The sequence below is a fragment of the Syngnathus leptorhynchus genome, chromosome 14 (assembly GCF_054491065.1).
Source record: "Syngnathus leptorhynchus isolate UIUO chromosome 14, UIUO_Slep, whole genome shotgun sequence".
NCBI classification, from domain to species: Eukaryota; Metazoa; Chordata; class Actinopteri; order Syngnathiformes; family Syngnathidae; genus Syngnathus; species Syngnathus leptorhynchus.
This window is the reverse complement of record NC_141208.1, coordinates 2,864,231-2,886,819: the sequence shown is the minus strand read 5'-3', so window position 1 is coordinate 2,886,819 and position 22,589 is coordinate 2,864,231. Positions and strand designations below refer to the sequence as shown.

General features: G+C 46.4%; 2 protein-coding genes across 2 annotated transcripts; both read left to right on the top strand.

Moving 5' to 3' along the window:
* Window positions 1-141: 141 nt before the first annotated feature.
* fndc7a (fibronectin type III domain containing 7a) lies at window positions 142-4,474 on the top strand. The gene is made up of 13 exons (XM_085930623.1): window positions 142-192; window positions 614-632; window positions 727-984; window positions 1,054-1,314; window positions 1,768-2,025; window positions 2,270-2,524; window positions 2,595-2,849; window positions 2,927-3,184; window positions 3,263-3,520; window positions 3,584-3,838; window positions 3,903-4,169; window positions 4,346-4,375; window positions 4,443-4,474. Exons 1-13 carry the CDS (start codon window positions 142-144, stop codon window positions 4,472-4,474), a joined length of 2,457 nt encoding a protein of 818 aa, XP_085786749.1.
* Window positions 4,475-5,955: 1,481 nt separating this feature from the next.
* LOC147045965 (uncharacterized) lies at window positions 5,956-22,523 on the top strand. The gene is made up of 46 exons (XM_085929503.1): window positions 5,956-6,018; window positions 6,087-6,108; window positions 6,532-6,792; window positions 6,867-7,133; window positions 7,207-7,476; window positions 7,586-7,846; window positions 8,181-8,441; window positions 8,533-8,793; window positions 8,880-9,140; window positions 9,215-9,475; window positions 9,545-9,805; window positions 9,877-10,137; window positions 10,199-10,456; window positions 10,549-10,815; window positions 10,889-11,146; window positions 11,227-11,484; window positions 11,616-11,876; window positions 11,953-12,210; window positions 12,280-12,540; window positions 12,618-12,878; window positions 12,956-13,225; window positions 13,293-13,550; window positions 13,659-13,919; window positions 14,021-14,284; window positions 14,352-14,612; window positions 14,728-14,982; window positions 15,050-15,310; window positions 15,543-15,803; window positions 15,870-16,127; window positions 16,207-16,473; window positions 16,555-16,815; window positions 16,894-17,157; window positions 17,298-17,555; window positions 17,685-17,945; window positions 18,052-18,312; window positions 18,380-18,640; window positions 18,712-18,969; window positions 19,227-19,493; window positions 19,725-19,988; window positions 20,078-20,347; window positions 20,432-20,692; window positions 20,798-21,058; window positions 21,157-21,447; window positions 21,518-21,757; window positions 21,824-21,865; window positions 21,980-22,523. Exons 1-46 carry the CDS (start codon window positions 5,956-5,958, stop codon window positions 22,264-22,266), a joined length of 11,415 nt encoding a protein of 3,804 aa, XP_085785629.1. The 3' UTR covers window positions 22,267-22,523.
* Window positions 22,524-22,589: the final 66 nt, after the last annotated feature.

Below are 22,589 nucleotides of genomic sequence, written 5' to 3'. Positions count from 1 at the left end.
CCTTTGGTATTTGCAGAAACAATATCGGCTCATCTGAGGGAGCAAAAGCAACCGGAGAGCTCCGCACTTCTTTGAACTTATTTACCAGGAAAAAAAAAAATCATTCATCTTGCCTCCAGGCTGTGAAGAAAGTGTGCAGCCATGGCAACAACATGGCTGATGCTGCTGAAAGTCTTTTTGACCATCTCACAGGTAAATCATGATTGCTTTGCATGATTGGGGATTACTTCTATCTATATTTCAAATGATATTCTCTCCTTACTTTATCAAAACAGGGTTGAGACTTTTTTTTTTATTTCACCCTTTTATTTGCAGATCAACAATCTATTGCACTGTGGTATGATTATGAACACACAGGCCCTTTTGATTTTCACAGCTTTCATCAAGTGTGTGTGGCATGCACACCCTTCCTTCAATGGACAAATTCATTCGGACCTGAAAGAAATACCTTGACTGAAATCCGTGTTGAGTGAAAGCAATGCGCAGCTTGCTGCTTCTCTTGTTCCCTCGGGATATAATAGTCATCATCCCCCTGACCTTCCATTGATATCCCTGAAAAACATAAATAGTGTCATTTATAATAAATTTATTGACCACTTTTTGTCATTTTCAGATTCGCACAGTTGAAAATGGTATGTATTTTGTCACTCAATTTTCTTCTCGAAATGATTATTATTATTTTTTTTCCCTTGTATAAATAGACGTCATTATCTTTGATTCCTCCAGAAGTCACTTTCTCTGTCTTTACGGTCACATCCAAAAGTATGACCATGCAGTGGACAAGCTATACCGGCGCCACCTCCTACAAGATAACAGCGACGGCCAAAAACTCTCAAGACGACTCGTTTTTCGCTCAGTTCAGCGGCGACTCGACGATGGGTTCGGTCGGCTCTCTGTCGCCAAATACCGTGTACGCCGTACAACTCCAGGCCATGGATGATGCTCTCAATGTGTTGAGCAGTGCAGAAACTGAGGAGACAACAGGTCAAGTGGTACATCTTTTATAAAAGCATCTTGGGCTGACATCATTAACATATTTCCATCCAACATTAGCCCCCGACGTGCCCGGCGTTGTGCGGGCCTACTCCAAGCACAGCGACAGCATCACTGTGGAGTTCGTGGAAGTTGCCGGGGCAACCGGCTACAACCTGAGGGCAGTGTTTCAGAGCGGTGATTTCTTCTCCCAAAGTGTCGTGAGAAGCTCCCCAGCCACCGTGGTTGGGCTTCGGCCCTATACCAACTACAGGCTGAGCGTCATGTCAGTCAACTCGGGGGGGCGGAGCCAACCTTCACGTCCCATCCAGGCCAAGACAGGTGGGAATTGGACAATGAGTATATAATGACTATTTGTCCTGGAATCGATGGTGTATTACTGTACCAAACATATGAGTGATGACCATTTCCAGAAAAAAAATCACTTGGCCAGTCTTTTCAAAACAATTCAAGCTAATCTGTGTACAAAGACTGCCACAGTGTTGTTCCCATAGAACAATGACTTGTCTCATTCCGCTGGCTATAACAGTGTGTCGTTTCACTTCTCATTGTCATCGTCACGGAGATCTTCAGCCTATGGAGAATGGTAGAAACTGTATCCATCCAATGAGATTCGGGGGTTTTATATAATGTAAAGAGAAACCTTGAGAACAAGGTGTTGTTCACTCCCAAGGGAGAACGCAGTGACATCTAATCGCGGGGACGCTCCCTGTTTTACATCTCTTGCTAAACAACTTTCAGTATTTGGTGCATCTTTGTACATTTTGTCTTCAGTGGTTATGGCACCCGAGTTGAGCACCTCTTCCCCTGATGATGATAGCATCCTGGTCACGTGGTCCCCCGTTGACTACGCCATCCTCTACACGCTTTGCATCATCCGGCAAGGCTCCAGCACACGCCTTAAGGTCAACACCACTGACCACAACATGACCTTTGGTGACCTTGAGGCTGGCACGACTTATTGCATCAAGGGTGAAGCGTGGGACTCGGAGGGTCGTGCCGGTGACGACATCACTGTGTGCCAGATCACACGTGAGCAGAAGAAATTTTTACTTTGTATTCCGTCGATATATTGGGTTTATTTTCTGCTTGGCGTGAAAATTGATGGAGGTCATCGGATTTCATTTATAAATATGACAACAGGCGTGATCAAGAATGGAAGTGCCCATTTCACAGTGGAAGGCCGTATGATCTGGGAGAGGGAGGTTAGCGCCAATGGGAGACTTGTATGGCACCACTACTGTATATTAATGTTCCTCTGGATTTGATCTAAAAGGTCCACCAAGTCCAGATTTGGTCCACATCCAGATGACACCGGGTGGGTCCCTCGGCATCGTCGTGCATTGGATGTCAGTGCGAGGAGCTGAGGACTACCTGGCTTGGAGCACGACTGGGCAAAACTGTACAAACACAGGCAGTAACCACTGTTCCATCAGTCCAGTGGGATGTGGTCAGAATCTCTCCATCTCTGTCACCGCTTTCAACTCGGCCGGACCCAGTTCCCCCTCACCTCCAGCTGACTACATTACACGTGGGTCTAACTCAGCCACACCTAAACCAGACGCAGTAGCCTGTTCCCACTTGCATTCCTTTTGTGTTAGACCCATGTCCCCCAGATAACATCTGGGTGGAGGAAGCCCAAGCTGACAACTGCTCAGTCATGTGGGATGAGGTACCAGTCGTGGAGTACTATATGGTTTTCATAAAGAGGGACGACGGTACAGAGAAGTCGTGCAACACCACTGGAACCAGTTGCCACTTCCGGTGTGTGTGTGGTTATACCTACCTGACCAGTGTCTTCCCCTACAACCAGGCTGGCTCCAGCCCCTTCACACATGTGCAGAACTACACCACCAGTACGAAGCAAGTTGACCAACATACATAGTGGAGCAGCATTACGCAAATTGATCAGTAATATTTTCCTTCCCGCCAGTTCCATGCTGCCCGGAGGGTGTTTTGTTAAAATCTGTTTCGACAGAGACCCTGAAGATCACGTGGTTACCGGTCAAAGGGTCAGAGCTTTACGAGACGACAGCAAAGGAGGTTGACGAGATCATCCGCTGTAATGACACGGCGCCGGTGTGCGCGCTGTCCGATTTGAGGTGCAATCGAGTTTATTCCGTGGTGGTCACGGCATGTAGCGAGCTACGAGGGTGTAACAGCACTTGCCCGCCACACACACACGAGACAGGTAAGTTGTTAGAGCTCAGAGAGGAGCTTCAGAATATAGTCCTCAAACTAGGAATCCTCCTGTCTTATCTCTCTCCAGCTCCGTGTTCACCAGAGATTCGGACTATAATGCAGTTCAAGCAGTCCTCATACAAAGTCCAATTCACCACCCCAAATACCCAAAATACAAATTACACCATCATCGCCACCGGGCGCTACGATACACACGCATGCCACGGAAGAAACACTTCCTGTGAGCTAACCCAGTTGCCCTGCGGTTCGAAGTACGAGGTCACGGCCGTGGCTACCACAACGGCTGGACAAAGTCTTCCCGGATACAGTAACATTTTAGAAACAGGTATTTCTCCATGAGCGGTCACAATGACTTTCATTTGAATCACCACATTTGTATTTCTTCAAGGTCCTTGCTGCCCTACGTCTATGAATGTCACCCAGGTCACGCAGTCCATGACCAACGTGACCTGGTCAACCGGACGAGGAGCTCGCTCCTACGCTGCGGCGCTGACTTCGTCACACGGACACGCTAAGTGTCACACCACCGATATCCATTGCTTGATGGGATGTATCAGCTGCGGGACCAACTACAGCGTGAACCTGGAAGCTATCAGCAGCGCTGGACACAAGTCTGAGTGCAAATATCACGGTTTCTCATCAAGTGAGGGCACTAATATTAGCAAACGGTCTGTTTTAGATTATTCTGATGCTTAATTTTCTTCCAGGTGCTTGTTGCCCGACCAATGTCAAACTGTATCGTTGGGCAAACAACTCCCTAAGGGTGTACTGGCACTCAACATGGACACCTCAGGTCCAGCAGCACACGGTGGAGCTATACGGGACAGCTGCCAATTACACATGCCTGGCGGATGACAACAGTAAATTCTGCGACATCCAGGAGGAAAGCTGCGGGGACGTCTACACAGTGGTGGCGGCGCCGGTTGGACCCAGTGGAGTTAAAGCCAACTTCTGTCAGCAGAGGACATATTCAGGTCAGTTGGCGGACATGTGGACAGCTACATGCAGAAAAAAGAATAACTGGGTTGTGTTGGTGAGCATTTATTTTAATGTATTAATTTTAATTAAATGTAATTAATTTTAATTTAATTTATTGTTCATTTTTCTCATTTTAATTTAATGTAATAATTCATTTTTGTGTTTTTCTTAGTTCCCTGCCCAGGATTTAATGGTGGCATTGGTAAGTAACTACTAACTTACTCCGTATTTTAATTGATGGGCTTTCCGATAACAGCATCTCTCTTTAGTGATCTCTCGCGGAAGAAGAAGCATAAAATAAGTCTTGGTAAGTTTCATGTGAATCATCTTGGATGACTTATGTAAGCCTTAGACAAAGCTGAGATTGTTGCATGCGTGAAAGCAATTGATATAAAGCATGACGAGGTCATTGTCTCGCTCGGCAACATGATGCCCCATCTTGTAACTGCATCACAGGCTTTCAGAAAACAAAATCAATGTACCCATAGAAGTTTGGTAACAAAGCTAGAGAGAATAACAATATTTGCAAGAGAGAGGACTTCTTCCTCCAATACCTGTGGGACTCCCAACAGAAACTTGGCAGAGATGGTAAACGTGACTCAGGTATAAGAAGATGCAATAGTGCTGAAGGAACGTGACATCATTTGTTTGGACTGTAAGATGATAAGGTGCTTATAAACAGACCACCACGTACAATATGGTGATTAGTGAGCGTTGAAAAACCAAGAGGTGATATTAACAACTTTCATGTTTGCAACATGCAGGGTGTCACCTGACTGCAAGGAGGAGGACTCCATTGACGTCCGTCCACTATACATGGATGAAATATTATCCTCTTGTTTAGGAATGTTCTAGTGCATCACTGCTGTTTGCATTATGTATTGAATGTCGTTTGTTGCAAAATGATTAAAAAAAAAGCTGAAATATTTATGACGTTTTTATTGATTGGTTAGACTAGAAAAGGACTAAGTTGACTGCAGGTTGGCAAATATGAATGTTTTTTTGGTCATTCTAAGTTCCCTTATTAACTGCCATTGACAAAAACAGACAAAATAATTGACAAACAAAAACCAAGGTTTTGTGGTTTGCAGTTATGTAAGCAAACCAACATACGGTGACAAAAACGGAACCTCGACAGCCGACATGACACGAATCGGTGTGTAAATTTATGTAACTTCAGGATGGGAGTGGAAACTACCAAGTAATCCAATCCATCCATTTTCTATAGATCTTGTCTTCATTAAGGTCAAAACTTAGTTGGAGCCAGCTGACTTTGGGCGAGAGGCAGGGGAACACCCAGGGGGACCTTGCTGAAAAACATGTCCTTAGGTAATAAATTCTCCAACATGGTGGGTGTAAGCCTTAAACAAGGTCAGCTGGATGAAGTGGGTCGATGGGGGACCTGTGGATGATCAGGTGATCGGGTTTCTGGACATCGTTTTCCATTCCATTTACCTTCCTTCGCTCACAGTTGACAATCAATCATCATTTTGCCAGCCCCGTTAGTGTGTTATACTTCAAGTTGTTTTTAAATAAGGTATATCTTAATTTAAAAGAAGAGGTGTGAATTGAAGATTGGGTGGAGAAGTAAAACGTGGCCCCACCTAACCATCCCGTTTGCTTCCTTCTCATGATGACAGAGAGCCCGCAGGCATCCTCGCGTCCTCCTTTTGGGACACCGTGATTGGTTCCCACCAAGTTGATCTACACGACCTGGTCGGTAAAGATTTCAGATCAGCCCTCAGAACAGATGAGCGTGAATGGATATAATATCTTAAAGGAATGATAATTCGTTTGGATAAGATGTGGACGCTTTTTTCAATCGTCCTAGTGTCTATCATACAGGTAATAGGACGCTGTATACTCATTTAGTTTTTTACATATACTTAACTTGTGTTTCCTTTTTTTTTTAGATGCAACAGGTTATGGCAACAGGTGAGCATGTTCAAAATTCTAAGCACTTTAAATAAACTTTTAGTTAGTAATAATTACAGAAATACAAAACAACATTTCTATATTATTATTTTATTATTATTATTATTATTTCTCATTATTAGAATATTTATAAATGTACATTATCTTTACTATTATTATTATTATTATTATTATTGAAACAACTAAATCAATTAATTATGATGTTTGCAATGACAAGTCAGGTAAAGGCATCTAAACTCTAAATTCTAAAATGACAATGAACAATCTATTTTATCTTTTTATTGTGTTAATGTTCATTTTAATTTTGAAAAAACATTAGTTCTCCTTGGTGTTCGTTGTTCAACACTGTTGAATACAGGTTGCTTTAACTTTCCAATAAACCGATTGGGATCTCCATTGAATTGATCTTGCCATATTTTTCAGGATGTAGTATTGTGTCAGTGACATCGACTTCAGCATCGACGTTGAATGTCGTCTGGAGCGATGACATTGGAGCTTCGGTCTATTTACTGGACTTCCGAGTGGTCAACTCCACCAGTATTGCCCCGGTGGTGGTGATGCCGTATCCGCCCAGCACTCAGAGGCTGGTTCAGGGATTACGACCCGGCCACACGTACCGGGTGACGCTGAAGGTCTTAGAGTTTTACACTGTTGTGTGCAACGACACTTACCAAGCCATGACAGGTAGACATTGCAGAAAAGTGATTTTTTTTTTTTTAAACCAATCTAATATCAAACATTTTCTTACCTTCCCACAGTACCTGCAACATCTCAGATCACATATTCCAGAGCTATTTCAAGTACCTCTATTATATTTGAATGGTCGAGTGTGTTTGGGGCTGACAGCTACACCTTATATGTGGAGGAGTTGTTCAGTATGCCCCCAAAAAAGTACAACCAGACCTCCACAAATTTGAGCGGACAAGTGGACAACTTGAGTCCATCTACTACATACAACTGTTACGTTTATGCCCACAACAACGCGGGAAGGAGTGCCAGGAGTAATATCAGGACCATCATCACCTGTAAGTCTTCTCACATTGTGGGTTTTAAAAGAATGTCATGGAGTTAAGTAGCATTTCAATTTGATCTCCAAAGTGGTGCAGCCGCCTACGGGTGTGGCTCTTATCTCCACCGGAAGGAACACGGCTCAAGTGTCTTGGGTCGCTGTGGATAAAGTTCTGCTTTATCAAGTGACCGTGGGCGACAACGATAATCCCAGCAACGCGCCCGTCATCAGGAACACATCGAGCACAATCATGCAAATCAATCATCTAGAACCTTGCTCCACCTACATCGTGGGGGTATCGTCAGTCAACGTGTTCTTAGTTCCAGGAGAGCCTTCTAATGTCACGCACACAACATCCAGTGAGTAATGAATTTTCTTCATGAACATTGGGCAGAATAATGCATTTCTAAGTCAAGATGGTCTTGAGACTTGATTGAGGTACTAATTGATTTCACTCGTCCTCTTTAGCTATAAATCCAGTGACATCCATCACGACAGACTACAGCTGCTCCAGCGGTATGGTGACAGTAACATGGGATTTGGTCTTCGGTGCCAACTTGTACCGGGCCACGGCGGTGGACGGCACCGGCGCGTCGCTCAACTGTACGTCGGCCACCAATAACTGTCACATCACCATGCTCAAGTGCGGTGAGAAGTACAGCGTCTACGTGACGGCAATCTCGGACGACTGCGAGAGTATCGCCAACACCTCCACACTGTTTGAGACAGGTGAGCGCTGCCTGGAAGATCTCGGCCAACACCTTCTCATTTTACTTAGCACAGATAAGGGCCGATGAGTCGGCCCAGCGGGATGCTGTTTAGTTTCCTCCCATTGTATCATTGCCGCTTTTCTCACGGTCACGCCCTCTCGTTAGCCGCTAAGAGTAGATACCCAACACCATTAATTTGGAATTCTTTCCAGTCTATTGACGTGAAGGTTAAAGGTTAGTTATCTTAGGCGGGATCTCACAATTTGCTCACGGAAATTGCGGTGAGGCTGAAATGTAACCCAAGATAAAAACACAAAAGACTAATATCAAATTTGATCATCTCCTGTCTCCAGTACCCTGCGCGCCGGCTCACCCTCTGACTAGCCACGACTGCTCCAGCGATGTGATCCAATTTAGCTGGGAGGCAACCAACAACACCTTGTACTACGTAGCCATGGCCAAAGACAACAACGGCCAACTCACTGAGTGCCGGACACAAGAAACTGCTTGCTTCTTCACCGAAACGGGCTGCGGTCAGTTCTACACATACACCGTGTTCGCTGTCAGCACAGAGTGCAACAGTGAAGCCAGCCAGCCTGAGTTTGTCCGGACATGTGAGTTTGATTTTACAAATACAGAGTTCAACTGAAGAAGGAAATCCATCTATCAAAAGAATACTCATAAGTGGTTATCCCTTTCTTCTAGCTCCTTGTCTTCCAACAAATGTAAAGACAGCGGCACAATGTCATTCGGAAACCTTGATCACGACTTGGGACTCGGCCGCAGGAGCTCTGTCCTACACTATAGAAGCGGAAGGCAACACAGGGCAAACCTACAACTGCACCTCCTCGTCCAACAGCTGTGCCGTGACCGGCGTGCCTTGCGGGGAACACCTCAGCGTGTGGATCGTCGCTTCCAATGACAACTGCTCCACCGACAGGGTTCTGGGAGAGGTGGCTCAGACGGGTATGTGAGCGTGGACTGAGAATGGACGCAGAGAAATTAGAACGTACTTCCTGAATACTTGTTTCTCTGCTCCTCCATCCCTTCAGTCCCTTGCACCCCCACCATAGTGTCAGCATCAGCCGACTGCAGCCAAGATTCTGCAACAGTCACCTGGACGACAAGCATCGGCGCCTTATTTTACACCGCGGTCATTCAGGATATGAATGGAAATTCGCATAGCTGTAATTCAGCCAGAACCGATTGCTTGGTAGAAGACCTGACGTGCGGACGGAACTACACGGCCCACGTTATCGGAACTAATCTGAAATGTAACAGCAGTGACAGTGATGAGATTGCATTTACTACAGGTGAGAAGAATTGACTGTGTAATAGCGCAGTGCATATATTTAGCGTTTCAATCACTTCTGCTCTTTCTCTTCAGCACCTTGTCCCCCTGACAACATTGAAGCGTTCAGAGACTGCGACGCCAACCACGCCCTGATTGTCTGGCAGAACCACCAGTCCACGGGCAACTACACGGCAATCATAGAAGATCAGAGTGGAGCTCAACTTAGCTGCAACAGTGACACTGTCAACAACTGCAAAATCCCTGACCTGCCTTGCGGGAAAAGATACAATGTTACTGTCACCAACAATGATGGAAACTGCTCTTCTACCTCCATATCAATCAGCATGGACTCCGGTACAGCATTAACATTTTGAGCATTAGCTGGAAAAAAGCCCACGTAATACATAAGCTTGTCTTCTGTAGTTCCATGCGGCCCAGAGGATGTTGAAGCGGCCATGAATTGCCTGACAAACGAAGTGACGGTGACCTGGAGCATCTCTGTTCCTGCGGACAACTATACAACCACCATTTCCAGAGGGATGGGTCAGCCTCTGTATTGTAACTCCACCGGGACCCAGTGCACCAGCGAAGGGTTGGTTTGTGGTAGCATTTACTCAGTGACTATTGTCGCCATCACCGGGTCTTGCTACAGTATGCCCAGTACAGAAATCAACGTGCAATCATGTAAGTGTATAAATATTTATTGTTGTGGTTGCCATATCAACTTCTCACCTTCTCCTTGTGTTTCCCATCAGTGCCGTGCCCTCCTACATCTGTCGCTACTTTTGAAATGTGTGCACCAGCCCCTAGTTTAGTGACTTGGTTGCCCAGTGACAGTGCCAACTCGTACACTGCTGTCGCTGTGAGCAGTACAGCCGAAGTTTCAGTATGCACTACCAACGGCACAATGTGCTACTTTTCTGATCTTACGTGTGGGGAAATTTACAGTATCACTGTGGCAGGAGTGTACAACAACTGCACAGGTCTCCCGGGAGATGTTGTGCCACTGTACACAGGTAAGACCACAAGCCTCACTGAGAACGGTGACAGACTGATTCACTGACTCTCATCTTGCAGAACCATGTACCCCCACCAACGTGTCCAGCCAGCTGGACTGCGCAGCTGGGATTTCTCATGTCTTCTGGAACTCGGATCTAAATGCCGTCAATTACACGGTGGTAGCCACCAATCCAGAGCAGACGCTCACCTGCGTCAGCCCCACCCCCAACTGCACGCTGACAAACCTACTCTGTGACCGCCCTTACGACATTTCTGTCACGGCCACTGATGGCATTTGTGTCAGCAGCAACAGCACCCCCATCTGGCAAGCACCAGGTAACGAGTAAATCAGTATATCGAGCAAATACATCACAGATGTTGCTACTGTGCATCCATATCAGTCTCATCAAATCTTTTTATTTTCTTAGTACCGTGTGCGCCAGTGGATGTCGACACCACTTTGTCCTGCAGCACCAACGACTTAATGGTCAGTTGGAGAAATTCTTCTTGGCCGCTAAACTACAGCGTCACCGCCATCCCCCTTTCTGGAAATATGACATCAGCCGCCTGCTCCACGGACAGCACTACCTGTAGTCTGAAGAGCCTTCACTGTGGACATACTTACAATGTATCTGTAAAAGGTTGTTATGGAGATTGCCCTGGGCCATATAGTGTCCCACAGACCATCATGACAGGTATGTGTGATTAAGGACACGATAGGTTAATGGTTTTGAAGGGGTATACTGAATGATATTTTTGTTTCTCCAGCTCCATGTGCACCTCTGAGCTTGGAAGCAACAATAGACTGTAGCACAAACTTCATTTGGGCTTCTTGGAGTGCTTCTTTGGGGGCTACCTCCTATTCAGCGACTTTGGAGGGACCAAATGGATTCATTGAGATCTGCCTGACATCGAACCTCACCTGTTCTTTTCGTAATTCATCGTGCGGAACGCAATATAGTATTAACGTCACAGCTCACGACGACTACTGCATTAGCGAAGTCGTTCAGACAACAATGACCACTGGTACTTTCTAAAATTGTGATATTTAATGATATTCATTTCCTAGAATACAACAACCATACTTCTGGTACCTGTTCTTATAGGACCGTGTGATCCAGTTAATGTGACGGCCGTTCTCCAGTGTGGCTCTGATGCAGCGACAGTATCTTGGCAAGCCAGTACCGGGGCCACGGCGTACCATGTTTCGGCTTACAGTTCACAGCATCAAACATCCTGCTGGAACATGTCAACTTCCTGTCAGTTGAACGGGCTGCAGTGCGGAGCGACATACGATCTGACTGTGTTCGCTGATGACAATACTTGTAACAGCACAGGAAGCTCACAAACAGTGTTAATGACAGGTAGTGAAAAGTTCATTTCAACTTGAACTTGTTAAGGCCTAATTGGTACCATGTACCCAGTACTCTTGATTTCCCGGTGGCCTAAAACAGGGCAGCCTAACCTTATCGACCTCACTTTTATTTCCTCCCAGCTCCATGCTCACCATACATTGAGAACAGCACCCAAATCTGTGGCACCAATTCCTCCTCTGTGTCTTGGATGCCAATGGCCGACGCCACAGGTTACATCCTTAACGCAATAGCCATAGGCGGCCACTCAGTTTCCTGCAGCTCAGTGACCTCATCGTGTGAGCTAACAGATTTAGTGTGCGGTGAGACCTACACGGCCACTATTGTGGCTCAGGGAAGCCAATGTGACAGTCCACCTGGACAAAGCACTGACATTACCACTGGTAGGTACATTGTTCAAATCTATTTACTTGCTTTATATAGCTAACATTCACTCTGTTATTATGTTTTTGTTTACAGTTCCCTGTCCGCCGGCGGTTATTTCCAAGCAGTATATGTGTGAAAACAACACAGCCATGCTCAGTTGGAGTACCACCGTCGGAAGTCTGAGCTACCAAGCCGAGATAGTCGGATATGGCTATATGGATAGCTGCAATACTACAAATACCAGTTGTGTAGTCCATGATCTTCCCTGTGGCTTGGATCTCAATGTTACCTTACAGGCTGAAGGAGAACACTGCAACAGCGCCCCTAGTGTCTGTCAATCACTCCAAACGGGTAAGTCAACCATTTCAAAAACAGAAATAGTTGACATTGTTTTTATCATGTCTTTTTTTTTCTTTCCAGCCCCGTGCGCCCCAGTGAACATTAGCGCCACACTAGTCTGTTTCAATCACTCGGCCCTGGTGTCATGGTCGGGAAGCTACAGTGCTCTGGAATACACAGTGACGTTTTCCGGCCAAAATGGGCACACGCATCAATGTCACTCCAACACAACTAGCTGTCAACTTTCACACATTCACTGCGGGGAAACGTATGACATTACCGTAACGCCGCACTCAGAGTCGTGCGCTGGAACAGCGAGTGAAGTCTACAGCTTTAGTGCAGGTGCACGATAATTCTTAGTATCACATCAGGCTACAATTAAGAAAAAGACTCAATCTGTTTTGTTCGTCTTTTTCCAGGCCTTTGCTCTCCCAGTAACGTCACCATGTCTCCACCGTGTGAGGACAACAACATCGTGTCTTGGTCCAGCGTAACAGGGGCCGAGATGTACATAGCCACAGCCGTAGCCGATGATGGGCAAACACACAATTGCAGCTCAAATACTTCCACCTCATGCCAGTTCACTGACCTTCAATGTGGCCAAAACTATTCTGTCACCGTGGTGACCGTGGATCGGGGTTGTAGGAGCGAGCCGAGCTCAGCTGTACAAGTGGCGACCGGTGTGTTGAGGAGCTGTCTGGATTTTTTTCCACCACACTCATTTGTGATGACTAACTTCAGTTTTGTATCGTACCAGCTCTATGTCCTCCCACTAACTTGGCGGGTCAGGTCGCCTGTGACACCAATTCAGTGACCATCTCATGGGACCCGAGTCCAGTGCCAGGGGTTTCTTACATCCTGAAATACGAGAAGCTCTATGGAACACTTACTTCTTCATCGCTAACGATATCAACCACCTCGCACACATTCACCGACCTACAGTGTGGACAACAATATGCCTTCTACATTGCCTTCCAGAATGGAGTTTGTCACAGCAGCTACAGCCCTTCTATGGAATTAAGCACAGGTATGGTATGTTTACCATAGCAGCATTGGTATGTTATGGTTACAGAATGTCTTCTTTCCATCTTCAGCTCCCTGCCAGCCTACAAACTTCACTGCTCACGTGGACTGCGGGATGAACAAAGGCAACTTCTCCTGGGCTGAAAGCAACGGAGCCGATTTTTACACAGTGCAGGTGATAGGAGACCATGGCCACGTGGCATCCTGCGAGTCCAACGACACTTCCTGTGCTGTTAGACTTCACTGCGGCCGCACGTATTCGGCCTCGCTGGTAGCGTCCACTGAGAGCTGCAACAGCACTGAACATGCGGATATTTATTTTGATTCCGGTAAGGAAAAGACTCCCACTGTCTAAAAACTGAATATTAGGTTAGTCCAGTACAGAATGACGCCTAACCCCAGAAAGATAACTCCTCCATTCAACCTGTCTTCCATAGCTCCCTGTCTCCCAGAAGACGTTGTAGCTGTGATGGACTGTTACACCAATGTGATGAATGTGAGTTGGTCAGAGACGCCCGGCTCAGACAACTACACGGCGTGGGCCATCAGCACACAAGGACATAGAGCTTCCTGCAACTCCACATACAACACTTGCTCCATCCATGACTTGCATTGTGGCCATGTCTACGAGGTGGTGGTCACCTCGTCCTCCGTTCAGTGTGAAATCATCGCAGGTTCTGACTACCAGGTCCAAGCCGGTGAGTCCTATTTTTTCAAACTTGAAGTCTTGTTGGTCGAAGAGCAGATGAAACATTCACGGTTGATTCTTTTCTCTCTTCATTAAACCACATGATCTTAGCTCCATGTAAACCGGAGAACGTCACAGGGGATCTTAACTGCAGCTCCAACATCATGACGGTGATGTGGGATCAAGTCAGTTCACTGGCTCAGAACTTCACTGTAGAAGCCACATCTGCTTCCGGTGTTAACTCTACCTGTGAAACAAATATGGGCTACTGTTCCTTCTTGGACTTGAGCTGCGGTCAACTCTACACTTTCACCGTAATGGGTTATACCAACGTCTGCATGAGTGAGATGAGCTACCCCACAGCCAAGCAAACCGGTACGCCTTCTCAAAATTCCCTATTGGTTTTTCCTCAGTACAAACATGTTTCTCTCTTGCTCTCTAGCTCCATGCCCCCCTGGCGAGGTGTCCGCAGTGATAAACTGTACCACCCGAAAAGCTCTGGTCAGCTGGAATACCGCTGATGCAGCCACAGCTTTCAGCGTCCTTGCAACCTCCACCGATGGACACAATTCCTCCTGCAGTGAGATGGGAACGTCATGTGAACTTAACAACCTGGTCTGTGGACAAAACTACTCCGTAATAGTGGACTCAATGCATACTGGCTGCGCCGGTCCAGCAACTAGTCCAGTCTTGCTCACTACAGGTAAAATGGAATTGTTTAATTGAGAGAAAGTTCGATTATTATTATTATTATTGTGACCAGTTCGAATGGAAGAATTTGACATTAGCAAAACTACCACATCTCTCTCTCTCCCCAGATCCTTGTGTTCCCATAAACATCTCAGTCTACTACAGAGTAGTCGATACCCAAGTGCTGTGGAGTGCAGCAGATGGAGCAAGTTCCTACACCGTCTGGGCTGGAAATGATCAAGGCTCAGTAGCTACGTGTAACAGCACAGGAACAAGCTGCAATTTGGGTGGTCTGCAGTGCGGTCAGATCTACAATGTTACTTTGACAGCACACAATCAGGCTTGTGACAGTTTGACGTCTGCCGCTCAGTGGCTCAGGACAGGTTGGTGACAGAACGCATCTCTGTTAATCTGGTCCTGATTGTGAAATCCTGAAATCCTGTTTTTCAGAACCATGCCCGCCTACCAACGTTTTGGCTGATGTGGAGTGTGAACAACTTGCAGTGACTATTTCCTGGGACCAGAGTGCGCTCGCTGTGGGTTATGTTGCCTACGTTTATGACTATTACTACAAGTTGATGTGTGAGGCGGACACAAACACCAGCTGTACGGTCTCGGGGCTCATGTGTGGCACCCAATATGACGTCTGGGTTGTAGCCTTGGGGGAGGAGTACAACAGCTTTAACAGCACAACGGTCACATTCTCATCAGGTACTTGGAAAGATCCCACAAATGATCATTAGATCTTGTTATTTAAAAGTGTTTCAGATAAAGTACAAAACCCCAAGAATTGTCATTGAAGAAAGGAAGACTGTAGCTCTCGTCCTACATTTTCTCACTTTGATGACTATCGCATGATTATCCGTTTACCGTTCTACTGTGAATAGACAAGAATGACAGAAATAATCAATACTGAGACATCATGGTGTTCTTAAATCTGCAGAACCTTGCCCGCCAGAGAGCATTGAAGCCGTTATGGACTGTGAGATCAAATCCGCGATTGTATCCTGGCTACCCGGCATTGGAGCAGTGTCTTACATGGCTGAAGTAACAGCCCAATCGGGCCACACGGCAACATGCAGCACTAACCAGACCTATTGTCTACTCACATCTCTGCAATGCGGCGAGGGATACATCGTCACTGTGACGAGTGTGGGAGACGCCTGCAACAGCACTGACGTCATGTCGGGATTCCTCATCACAGGTAGTGTGATCCATTAAATGTTACACAAACGCTGGAGTTCATTATTTGAAACCCTTCAAATTGCAGAGTCGTGTGTCCCGATGAATCTCTCCGTCCACTTCGATGTCAGCCGAGCTCACGTCATGTGGGGTGAAACAAAAGGCGCCGGGTCTTACTGTGTCCAGGCTGTGACTGACCAGGGTCTGACTGCCACCTGTAACAGCACCAACACCCAGTGCACCCTTACTGGTTTGCAGTGCGGTCAGATCTACAACGTAACCGTATCTGCAAAAAATGATGTCTGCAACAACACGGCCACATCTGAAATGCACCGACTCATGACAGGTTAGTCAGATAAACTGAGATGATGATAGGGACCAATCCCTGCCAATAGCTAACTGTATATTTTTCCCTGTCGCTTCAGAACCATGCCCACCGACCAATGTCCAGGCCAATGTGGAATGTGAGCAGCTTACAATGACCGTTTCCTGGGAGCAGAGTGAACTCGCTGTGGGTTACGTTGCCTACGTATTCGACCATTATGGATACAATTTGACGTGTGAGGCGGAAGACACAGAAACCAGCTGTGCTGTCTCGGGACTTATGTGTGGCACCCCATATTATGTGTTGGCCATAGCCTTGGGAGAGCAGTATAATAGCTCTTACAGCACGATGGTCATGGTCACATCAGGTATAGACTTAATGCGAATCATTGATCATCGTTCCTGAAACACACAAGTTATCTTGAATGTATGGACTTCTCTATTCCCAGCTCCATGCCTGCCCACCGATGTAGATGTCGAAGTCGACTGCAACTCTGATGGGTTTGCAGTGGCGTCCTGGAACCCTCCTTATGGCATAGCAAACATTTCCCTGACAGCCAGTGGAAGTCGTCAGATTCACTGCCAAGCTGACCTGTTGAGTATTTGTAACCTGACGGGTTTAGACTGCGGTGAAACCTATAATTTGAGCCTCACTGCCAGCAACAACTACTGCAACGTCACGTCTCATATGCACTCAAACTTCACCACACGTGGGTTTTCTAAAAAAATCTCTTTCCATAGCCCTTGTCCAAAGTTTGTCCGATAACTCTAACACATCTATACCACAGGTCCATGCCAACCTCGCTATGTTGGGGTTGCCCGACCATGTGGCACTGAAGCTGCTGTCCTATCCTGGGAGATGAAACCTGAAGTGGAACTTTACATGGGAAGCGCTGTTCCAAGCTCAGGAGGGGATGAACTTTGGTGTAACTCTACAGGTTCTTCCTGTGCTTTCTCATCCCTCTCCTGTGGCGAGATGTACAACTTTACTGTCAAGGCACTGAGTCACGGCTGCTGTAGCCAAGTTAGTGACCCGGTGTACATTCAGACAGGTATGCTCTAGAATTTCGACTTTGTCATTTAGGAATTTGGCCATACGAAAGATTTTCCTTGATCCGGATCTTAAGAAATGATACAAGTAACTTTTCGGATGTGATAACCTCACCTCTTGACTTGTCTTTCCTCATCTAAGACCCTTGCCAGCCTGTGATTGTGTTGGCTCAGTCACCCTGTCAGAGCGAGGTGCTGCAGCTCTCCTGGAATCCCGCTAGCGGCGTGCTCTTTTACCTTATCACGGCCACAGGAAATCTGGGCTACGTGGAGAACTACAATACGACGCAGACAAGCCTAGCTGCTTCTCTTCCGTGTGGACAGAACTACAGCGTCATCGTGCAAGGACAAGGAAGCGAGTGCAACAGTGACCCTAGCACTATTGCCTTTGTCAAAACAAGTAAGATCTCACAACAGAATCGTGATCTCTTTTAAAAACTCCATCTTTGAAAGAGTAAAATATCTAGTACAATCCTATTTCATCATTGTTTAGCTAGACTTGTGATTGAGTTCTCTCTTCCATCCATAGCTCCTTGCATCCCTCGTGACGTGACTATCTTCGAGCAGTGTGGGGCGAACACAGCCACTGCTTTTTGGGGGCCCAGTGAGGGTGCCAAAAAATACTCTGCAGAAGCCATTGGTCTTGATGGATACAGTCACTGGTGTTACAGCAACCAAACCAACTGCACCTGGGACGACCTGCGCTGTGGGGAGATGTACATGGTCTTGGTGATGGCCGAGGACGATGACTGCACCAGCCTCCCTAGCAACAGCTCTTACATCTTCATGGGTATATTGAGATAAAACTGTATTTATTCAATGTAGTCTTTCCCTTATTCAGAATTCTTTGAGTTCACCCATTTCCAGCATCGACCTTCTTTGTTCTGTTTTTCCAGAACCATGTTCACCCCAGAATGTCCTTGCCTCTGTGGATTGTGATTTGAATGCTGCCTGGCTTAGCTGGGATGCCAGTAATGGGACAACGATGTATGTGGTCTCGCTTGAAATGGATGGATACCAAAGTGTTTCGCAAAACACCAATGACACCCAAGTCTACTTGTCGAACCTTAACTGTGGGGTAAACTACAACCTCACTGTGACACCTCACAACGATTACTGCACGGGCATGACCAGTGCAACGACTCCCATACAGACATGTAAGTCAAACAATACTTGATATAATCACCAGAAGATGAGAGCTTATCATAGTTATTCTCTCTTAAGGGCCGTGCCCACCCGGTGAGGTTTATGCCATGCAGGACTGCGTTTCTGATACAGTCATGGTCATGTGGCAACCTGGCAATGGAACAAACCACTATACAGCCAACATGGACTCTGCTCTTGGCAACTCCCAAATGTGCATGTCGTACTCTGGCGAATGCAACGTTTCTGGACTGACCTGCGGACAAAACTTCACCGTGTCCGTCACAGCGTCCAACCAGCAGTGCAATGTCACCTCCGTAGCACATCACAGTGTGCACTCAGGTAAGGTTTACGTGATTTAACGCCATTTAACGAACAAAATGTTGACTTTCTTTTTTTTTACCCACCTGCAGTGCCGTGTATTCCCACTGATGTCTCTGTGGCGAAGGACTGTGCCAGCAACACCGCTACCGTTTCCTGGTCTGCCAGCGACGGCGCAACGCAGTACTTAGTAACAGCCTCCTGTTACCATGGCAATGTTAGCCATCAGACCTCCGACCTCAACTATACGCTGGATGATCTCATGTGCGGTAGCCGATACTCCGTTCAAGTGGTGGCAATGGATGACAACTGCTCCAGTGTTCCCAGTCAAGTTCTGGTATTTGACACAGGTGGGGGATTTCTGAAATGCATTAATGCTATGAATTAATTGTTGGCATGGTACACAGATACCATTTTTTTTTTAAACATTTACTAAGCAAACACAAAATCAAACATTATGTAAGCATTTTATACCTTACAATTTTTGTTTGTCTGGTGAATTTTTTTCTGTTGTTAGAGCTGTTTTTTTATTATGATATTTTCTTGCTTTCTCCATCATTTCAATCTATTAGCACTGAAAGATAAAGCCATGTCTGTGTATTTTCAGCTCCATGCCCTCCTCAAAATGTCAGCACCCAACTCAGCTGCATGTCCAATAACTTGACGGTTTCTTGGGACTACATCGGCTATGCGGACTACTTCTTAGTTGCAGTACACGAGGATGACATACAAGGAAACAATGAGACCTTTAACACGACCAGCAACGAATGTTCCAAAGGTCCCCTAAACTGTGGGAGTAGTTACACCATTCAAATCACGGCAGTCAAAGGAGATTGCCAAACCCGATCCACTCAGAACTACAGCACGTTGACAGGTAAGCAACTTTCCCCGGGAAATCTTTCCTACACTAAGCCCCGCCTTTTAAAGCCACACACATTCAAGGGAATGTGATAGAAATCTCAAAATACCTGCAGTGAAATCACGTTTAATCTGTTTGCTGGATTAATCACTTGGATAATTGGTAGAATAATGGATTTGAAAACATTGCCACCATATTGGATGTGGAAAAGAGGGTTGATAAGCAAAAAAAAAAATGCCTCTCCAGCTCCATGCCAGCCTCAGGGCATCCAAGGCAGTCTTGACTGTGTGACCAATTCGGCCTGGATTTCATGGGACTCCGCCTTGGGTGCCGACTCCTCCACCGTTTCAGCGATTGGAGAAGACGCCAGCACGGCCAACTGTACCAGCTGGACCAACACCTCCTGCGAGGTGGAGGACCTGGCATGTGGTATTCTTTATAACTTTAGCGTGACTGCCAAGAACAGCCAGTGTGACAGTTATCCCAGCACCACCATTGAATTGCAAACAGGTATTTCATATTTTTTTCTTTTAATGCTAGTCAATTATTCTGTTGTTTATTCTCATGTGAGAAATGAAGTCAAACTGTTTCTTCTCCAGCCCCCTGCTCCCTTTCGGGCATCACAGCCTTCACTGAATGCCACAACGGTTCCATCCTCGTCATCTGGGAGCTCGTGGAAGGCGGCGAGGGAAACACCGTGTACACCGCCACGGCGGAAGCTAGCGACCACACGTACCTGTACTGCAACAGCACAGGAACCAGCTGCACCCTGCAAGGGGCACAATGTGACCTCTACTACACCATCATCATTGCCGCTTCATCAGATTTGTGCAGCAGTTTGAGAAGTCCACCTTATAGAATAAGCATGGGTAGATGTTTTGTTTTTTGGAGATGATTTGAAAATGTTGAATTGAGATGAGACAAGATCTTAAAAGACCAAATCCTTTTCTCAGAACCATGTCCACCAAGAGAGGTGAATGTCAGCGCTTCGTGCGAGGACCGCAGCGCCCTGGTGTCCTGGACCCGATCCCCGGTGGCGGCAATTTACCAAGTCGTTGCGACGTCTGCGGACGGACACAATCACACCTGCGGAGACTCCTCCACCAACTGCACCTTAACTGAGCTTCACTGTGACGAGCAATACGCAGTGCACGTGATAGCCAGTCATGAGAACTGCACCAGCATGGCCAGTCACAATGTTACCTTCAGCACAGGTATGTCGAGATCATTTAGTAAACTAGCCAATGGCTCTCAAATGAGAGGTCAATGAAGACATTACAGAGATAACAAATCTATAATTCCTTCCAAACCTTCTGCAGGTCCATGTCAGCCTGAGGATCTCTCGGTAACCTTCCACTGCAGTAACCAGTCCGCAGTCCTTTCGTGGACCCCCAGCGATAATGCCGTGGACTACTACGGCTGCGCGCAAGCGCCGAGTGGAGAGATGATCTACTGTTACAACACCTACCCCACCTGTACCATTCCCAATCTGGACTGCGGGACTTTGTATAACTTCTCCGTACAGGCTTCGGACGGCACGTGCAACAGCTCGTTCAGTGAGCCCGTGCAAAAAGGAGCAGGTAGCTACTGTTTGTTTTCCACGGACACCATTATCACTTATTATTTTAACGGCGATGTGCTTATTTACCCAGCAAAGTGAAGTTCTCCCTCTTTTCAGTCCCGTGTCCTCCAGATGCTGTTGAGGTCCAGCCTTTCATGATGTATACGGAGATCCAGACATTGCGATTCACCTGGACCGAAATAAGCTGCGCTGACACAGAGTACCTGCTGAGGTTATCGGGGACGTTGCTGGGAAACAGCCAGGCTCAGTTTGAGGTGTCTTCTTATTGGACAAACATGACCTCGTTCGAGATCCCGCTTCCCTGCGGTTCTTCCTATTCGGCCACGGTGGAGAGCAGGAACACGGCTGGAACCGGCGACCAGTCTGTGGCTCTCAATGCTACGACAGGTAGAATGAGGTGTACCTAATAAAATGGCTGAGAAAACATATCATCTTCATTTTTAACTCTCATTTCCAGCTCCATGTCAACCAACCATGGTGATGTACAGTAGCAACATCACAGTCGCCAGAGTTTCCTGGAGCCCTTCCATGTTTGCCACCACATACTTTGTATACAAGCACAATATCTCACTCAGTTCCCGACTGTGCACCACCACCGGCTTGTCCTGCTTTCTTCTGGTCAACATCGCCTACTCAGACCTGCTGGTCACGGCCAGCAACGTAGCCGGGGAAAGCCAAGGATCGACGGTTATGAGTGGTAGGACCTGCTGATAATCAAGTACAGGTTGTGTTTACTGATTCTAATCTAGTTTTCTTTTTTTAGTGGTGGCGCATGATGTCAGAAAAAGAGACCTCAGTGAGAGTGGTGAGTCCAATGCTATAGCGCCATCTGCAGGGATCTGTTAATCATTAAAGTGGCTCACTTTCATTCTCAGTTGCTCAAATACTGTTCTTTTTTTTTCTCCATACTCATTTTCAGAAGGTCCTTCCGCCCCTGTGTTAAACGTCACACTACTTACCAACGTAGTGGTCATGGCGGAGTGGCCCCAAGAAGACGTTAGCAACGACGCAGCTTACAGGCTGATGATCAAGCCGCAGACCGAATCGAAGTCACCTCAGGAACTGACGGTACTCGGGTCGAGATACATCCTCACTGGACTGAGCCCCAACTCCACTTACTGCCTCACCGTGGCTGCCAGGAAAGAGACTGATGTTGGACCGGAGTCGGATCCTGTGTGCTTGGAAACTGGAACTGAAAGTAGTTAGTAGTCATTGTTATCCAGTTCCATATTGACAAACAAGCCTGATCACAATGTGACAAATCAAATCAAACGACATCCTGTAACTTTAGACGCAATCTTTTGGTATTCTATAAAAATCATTACTTTTAATTGGCTGAAAATGTATACTGCGGGGTTCTGTCTATTCACTTAATTTATATATTAGTCCAGAAAATTTTACCAAAAAATTGTTCAGATATTATGGATTGTTTCAGAATGTTCTAATAAAGATACGAAATATTTTGTTGTATTGCTATTCCGCACCGTTATCTTTCCTTTCCTATTTCTTCCAGTCCTGAAAAAAAAAGA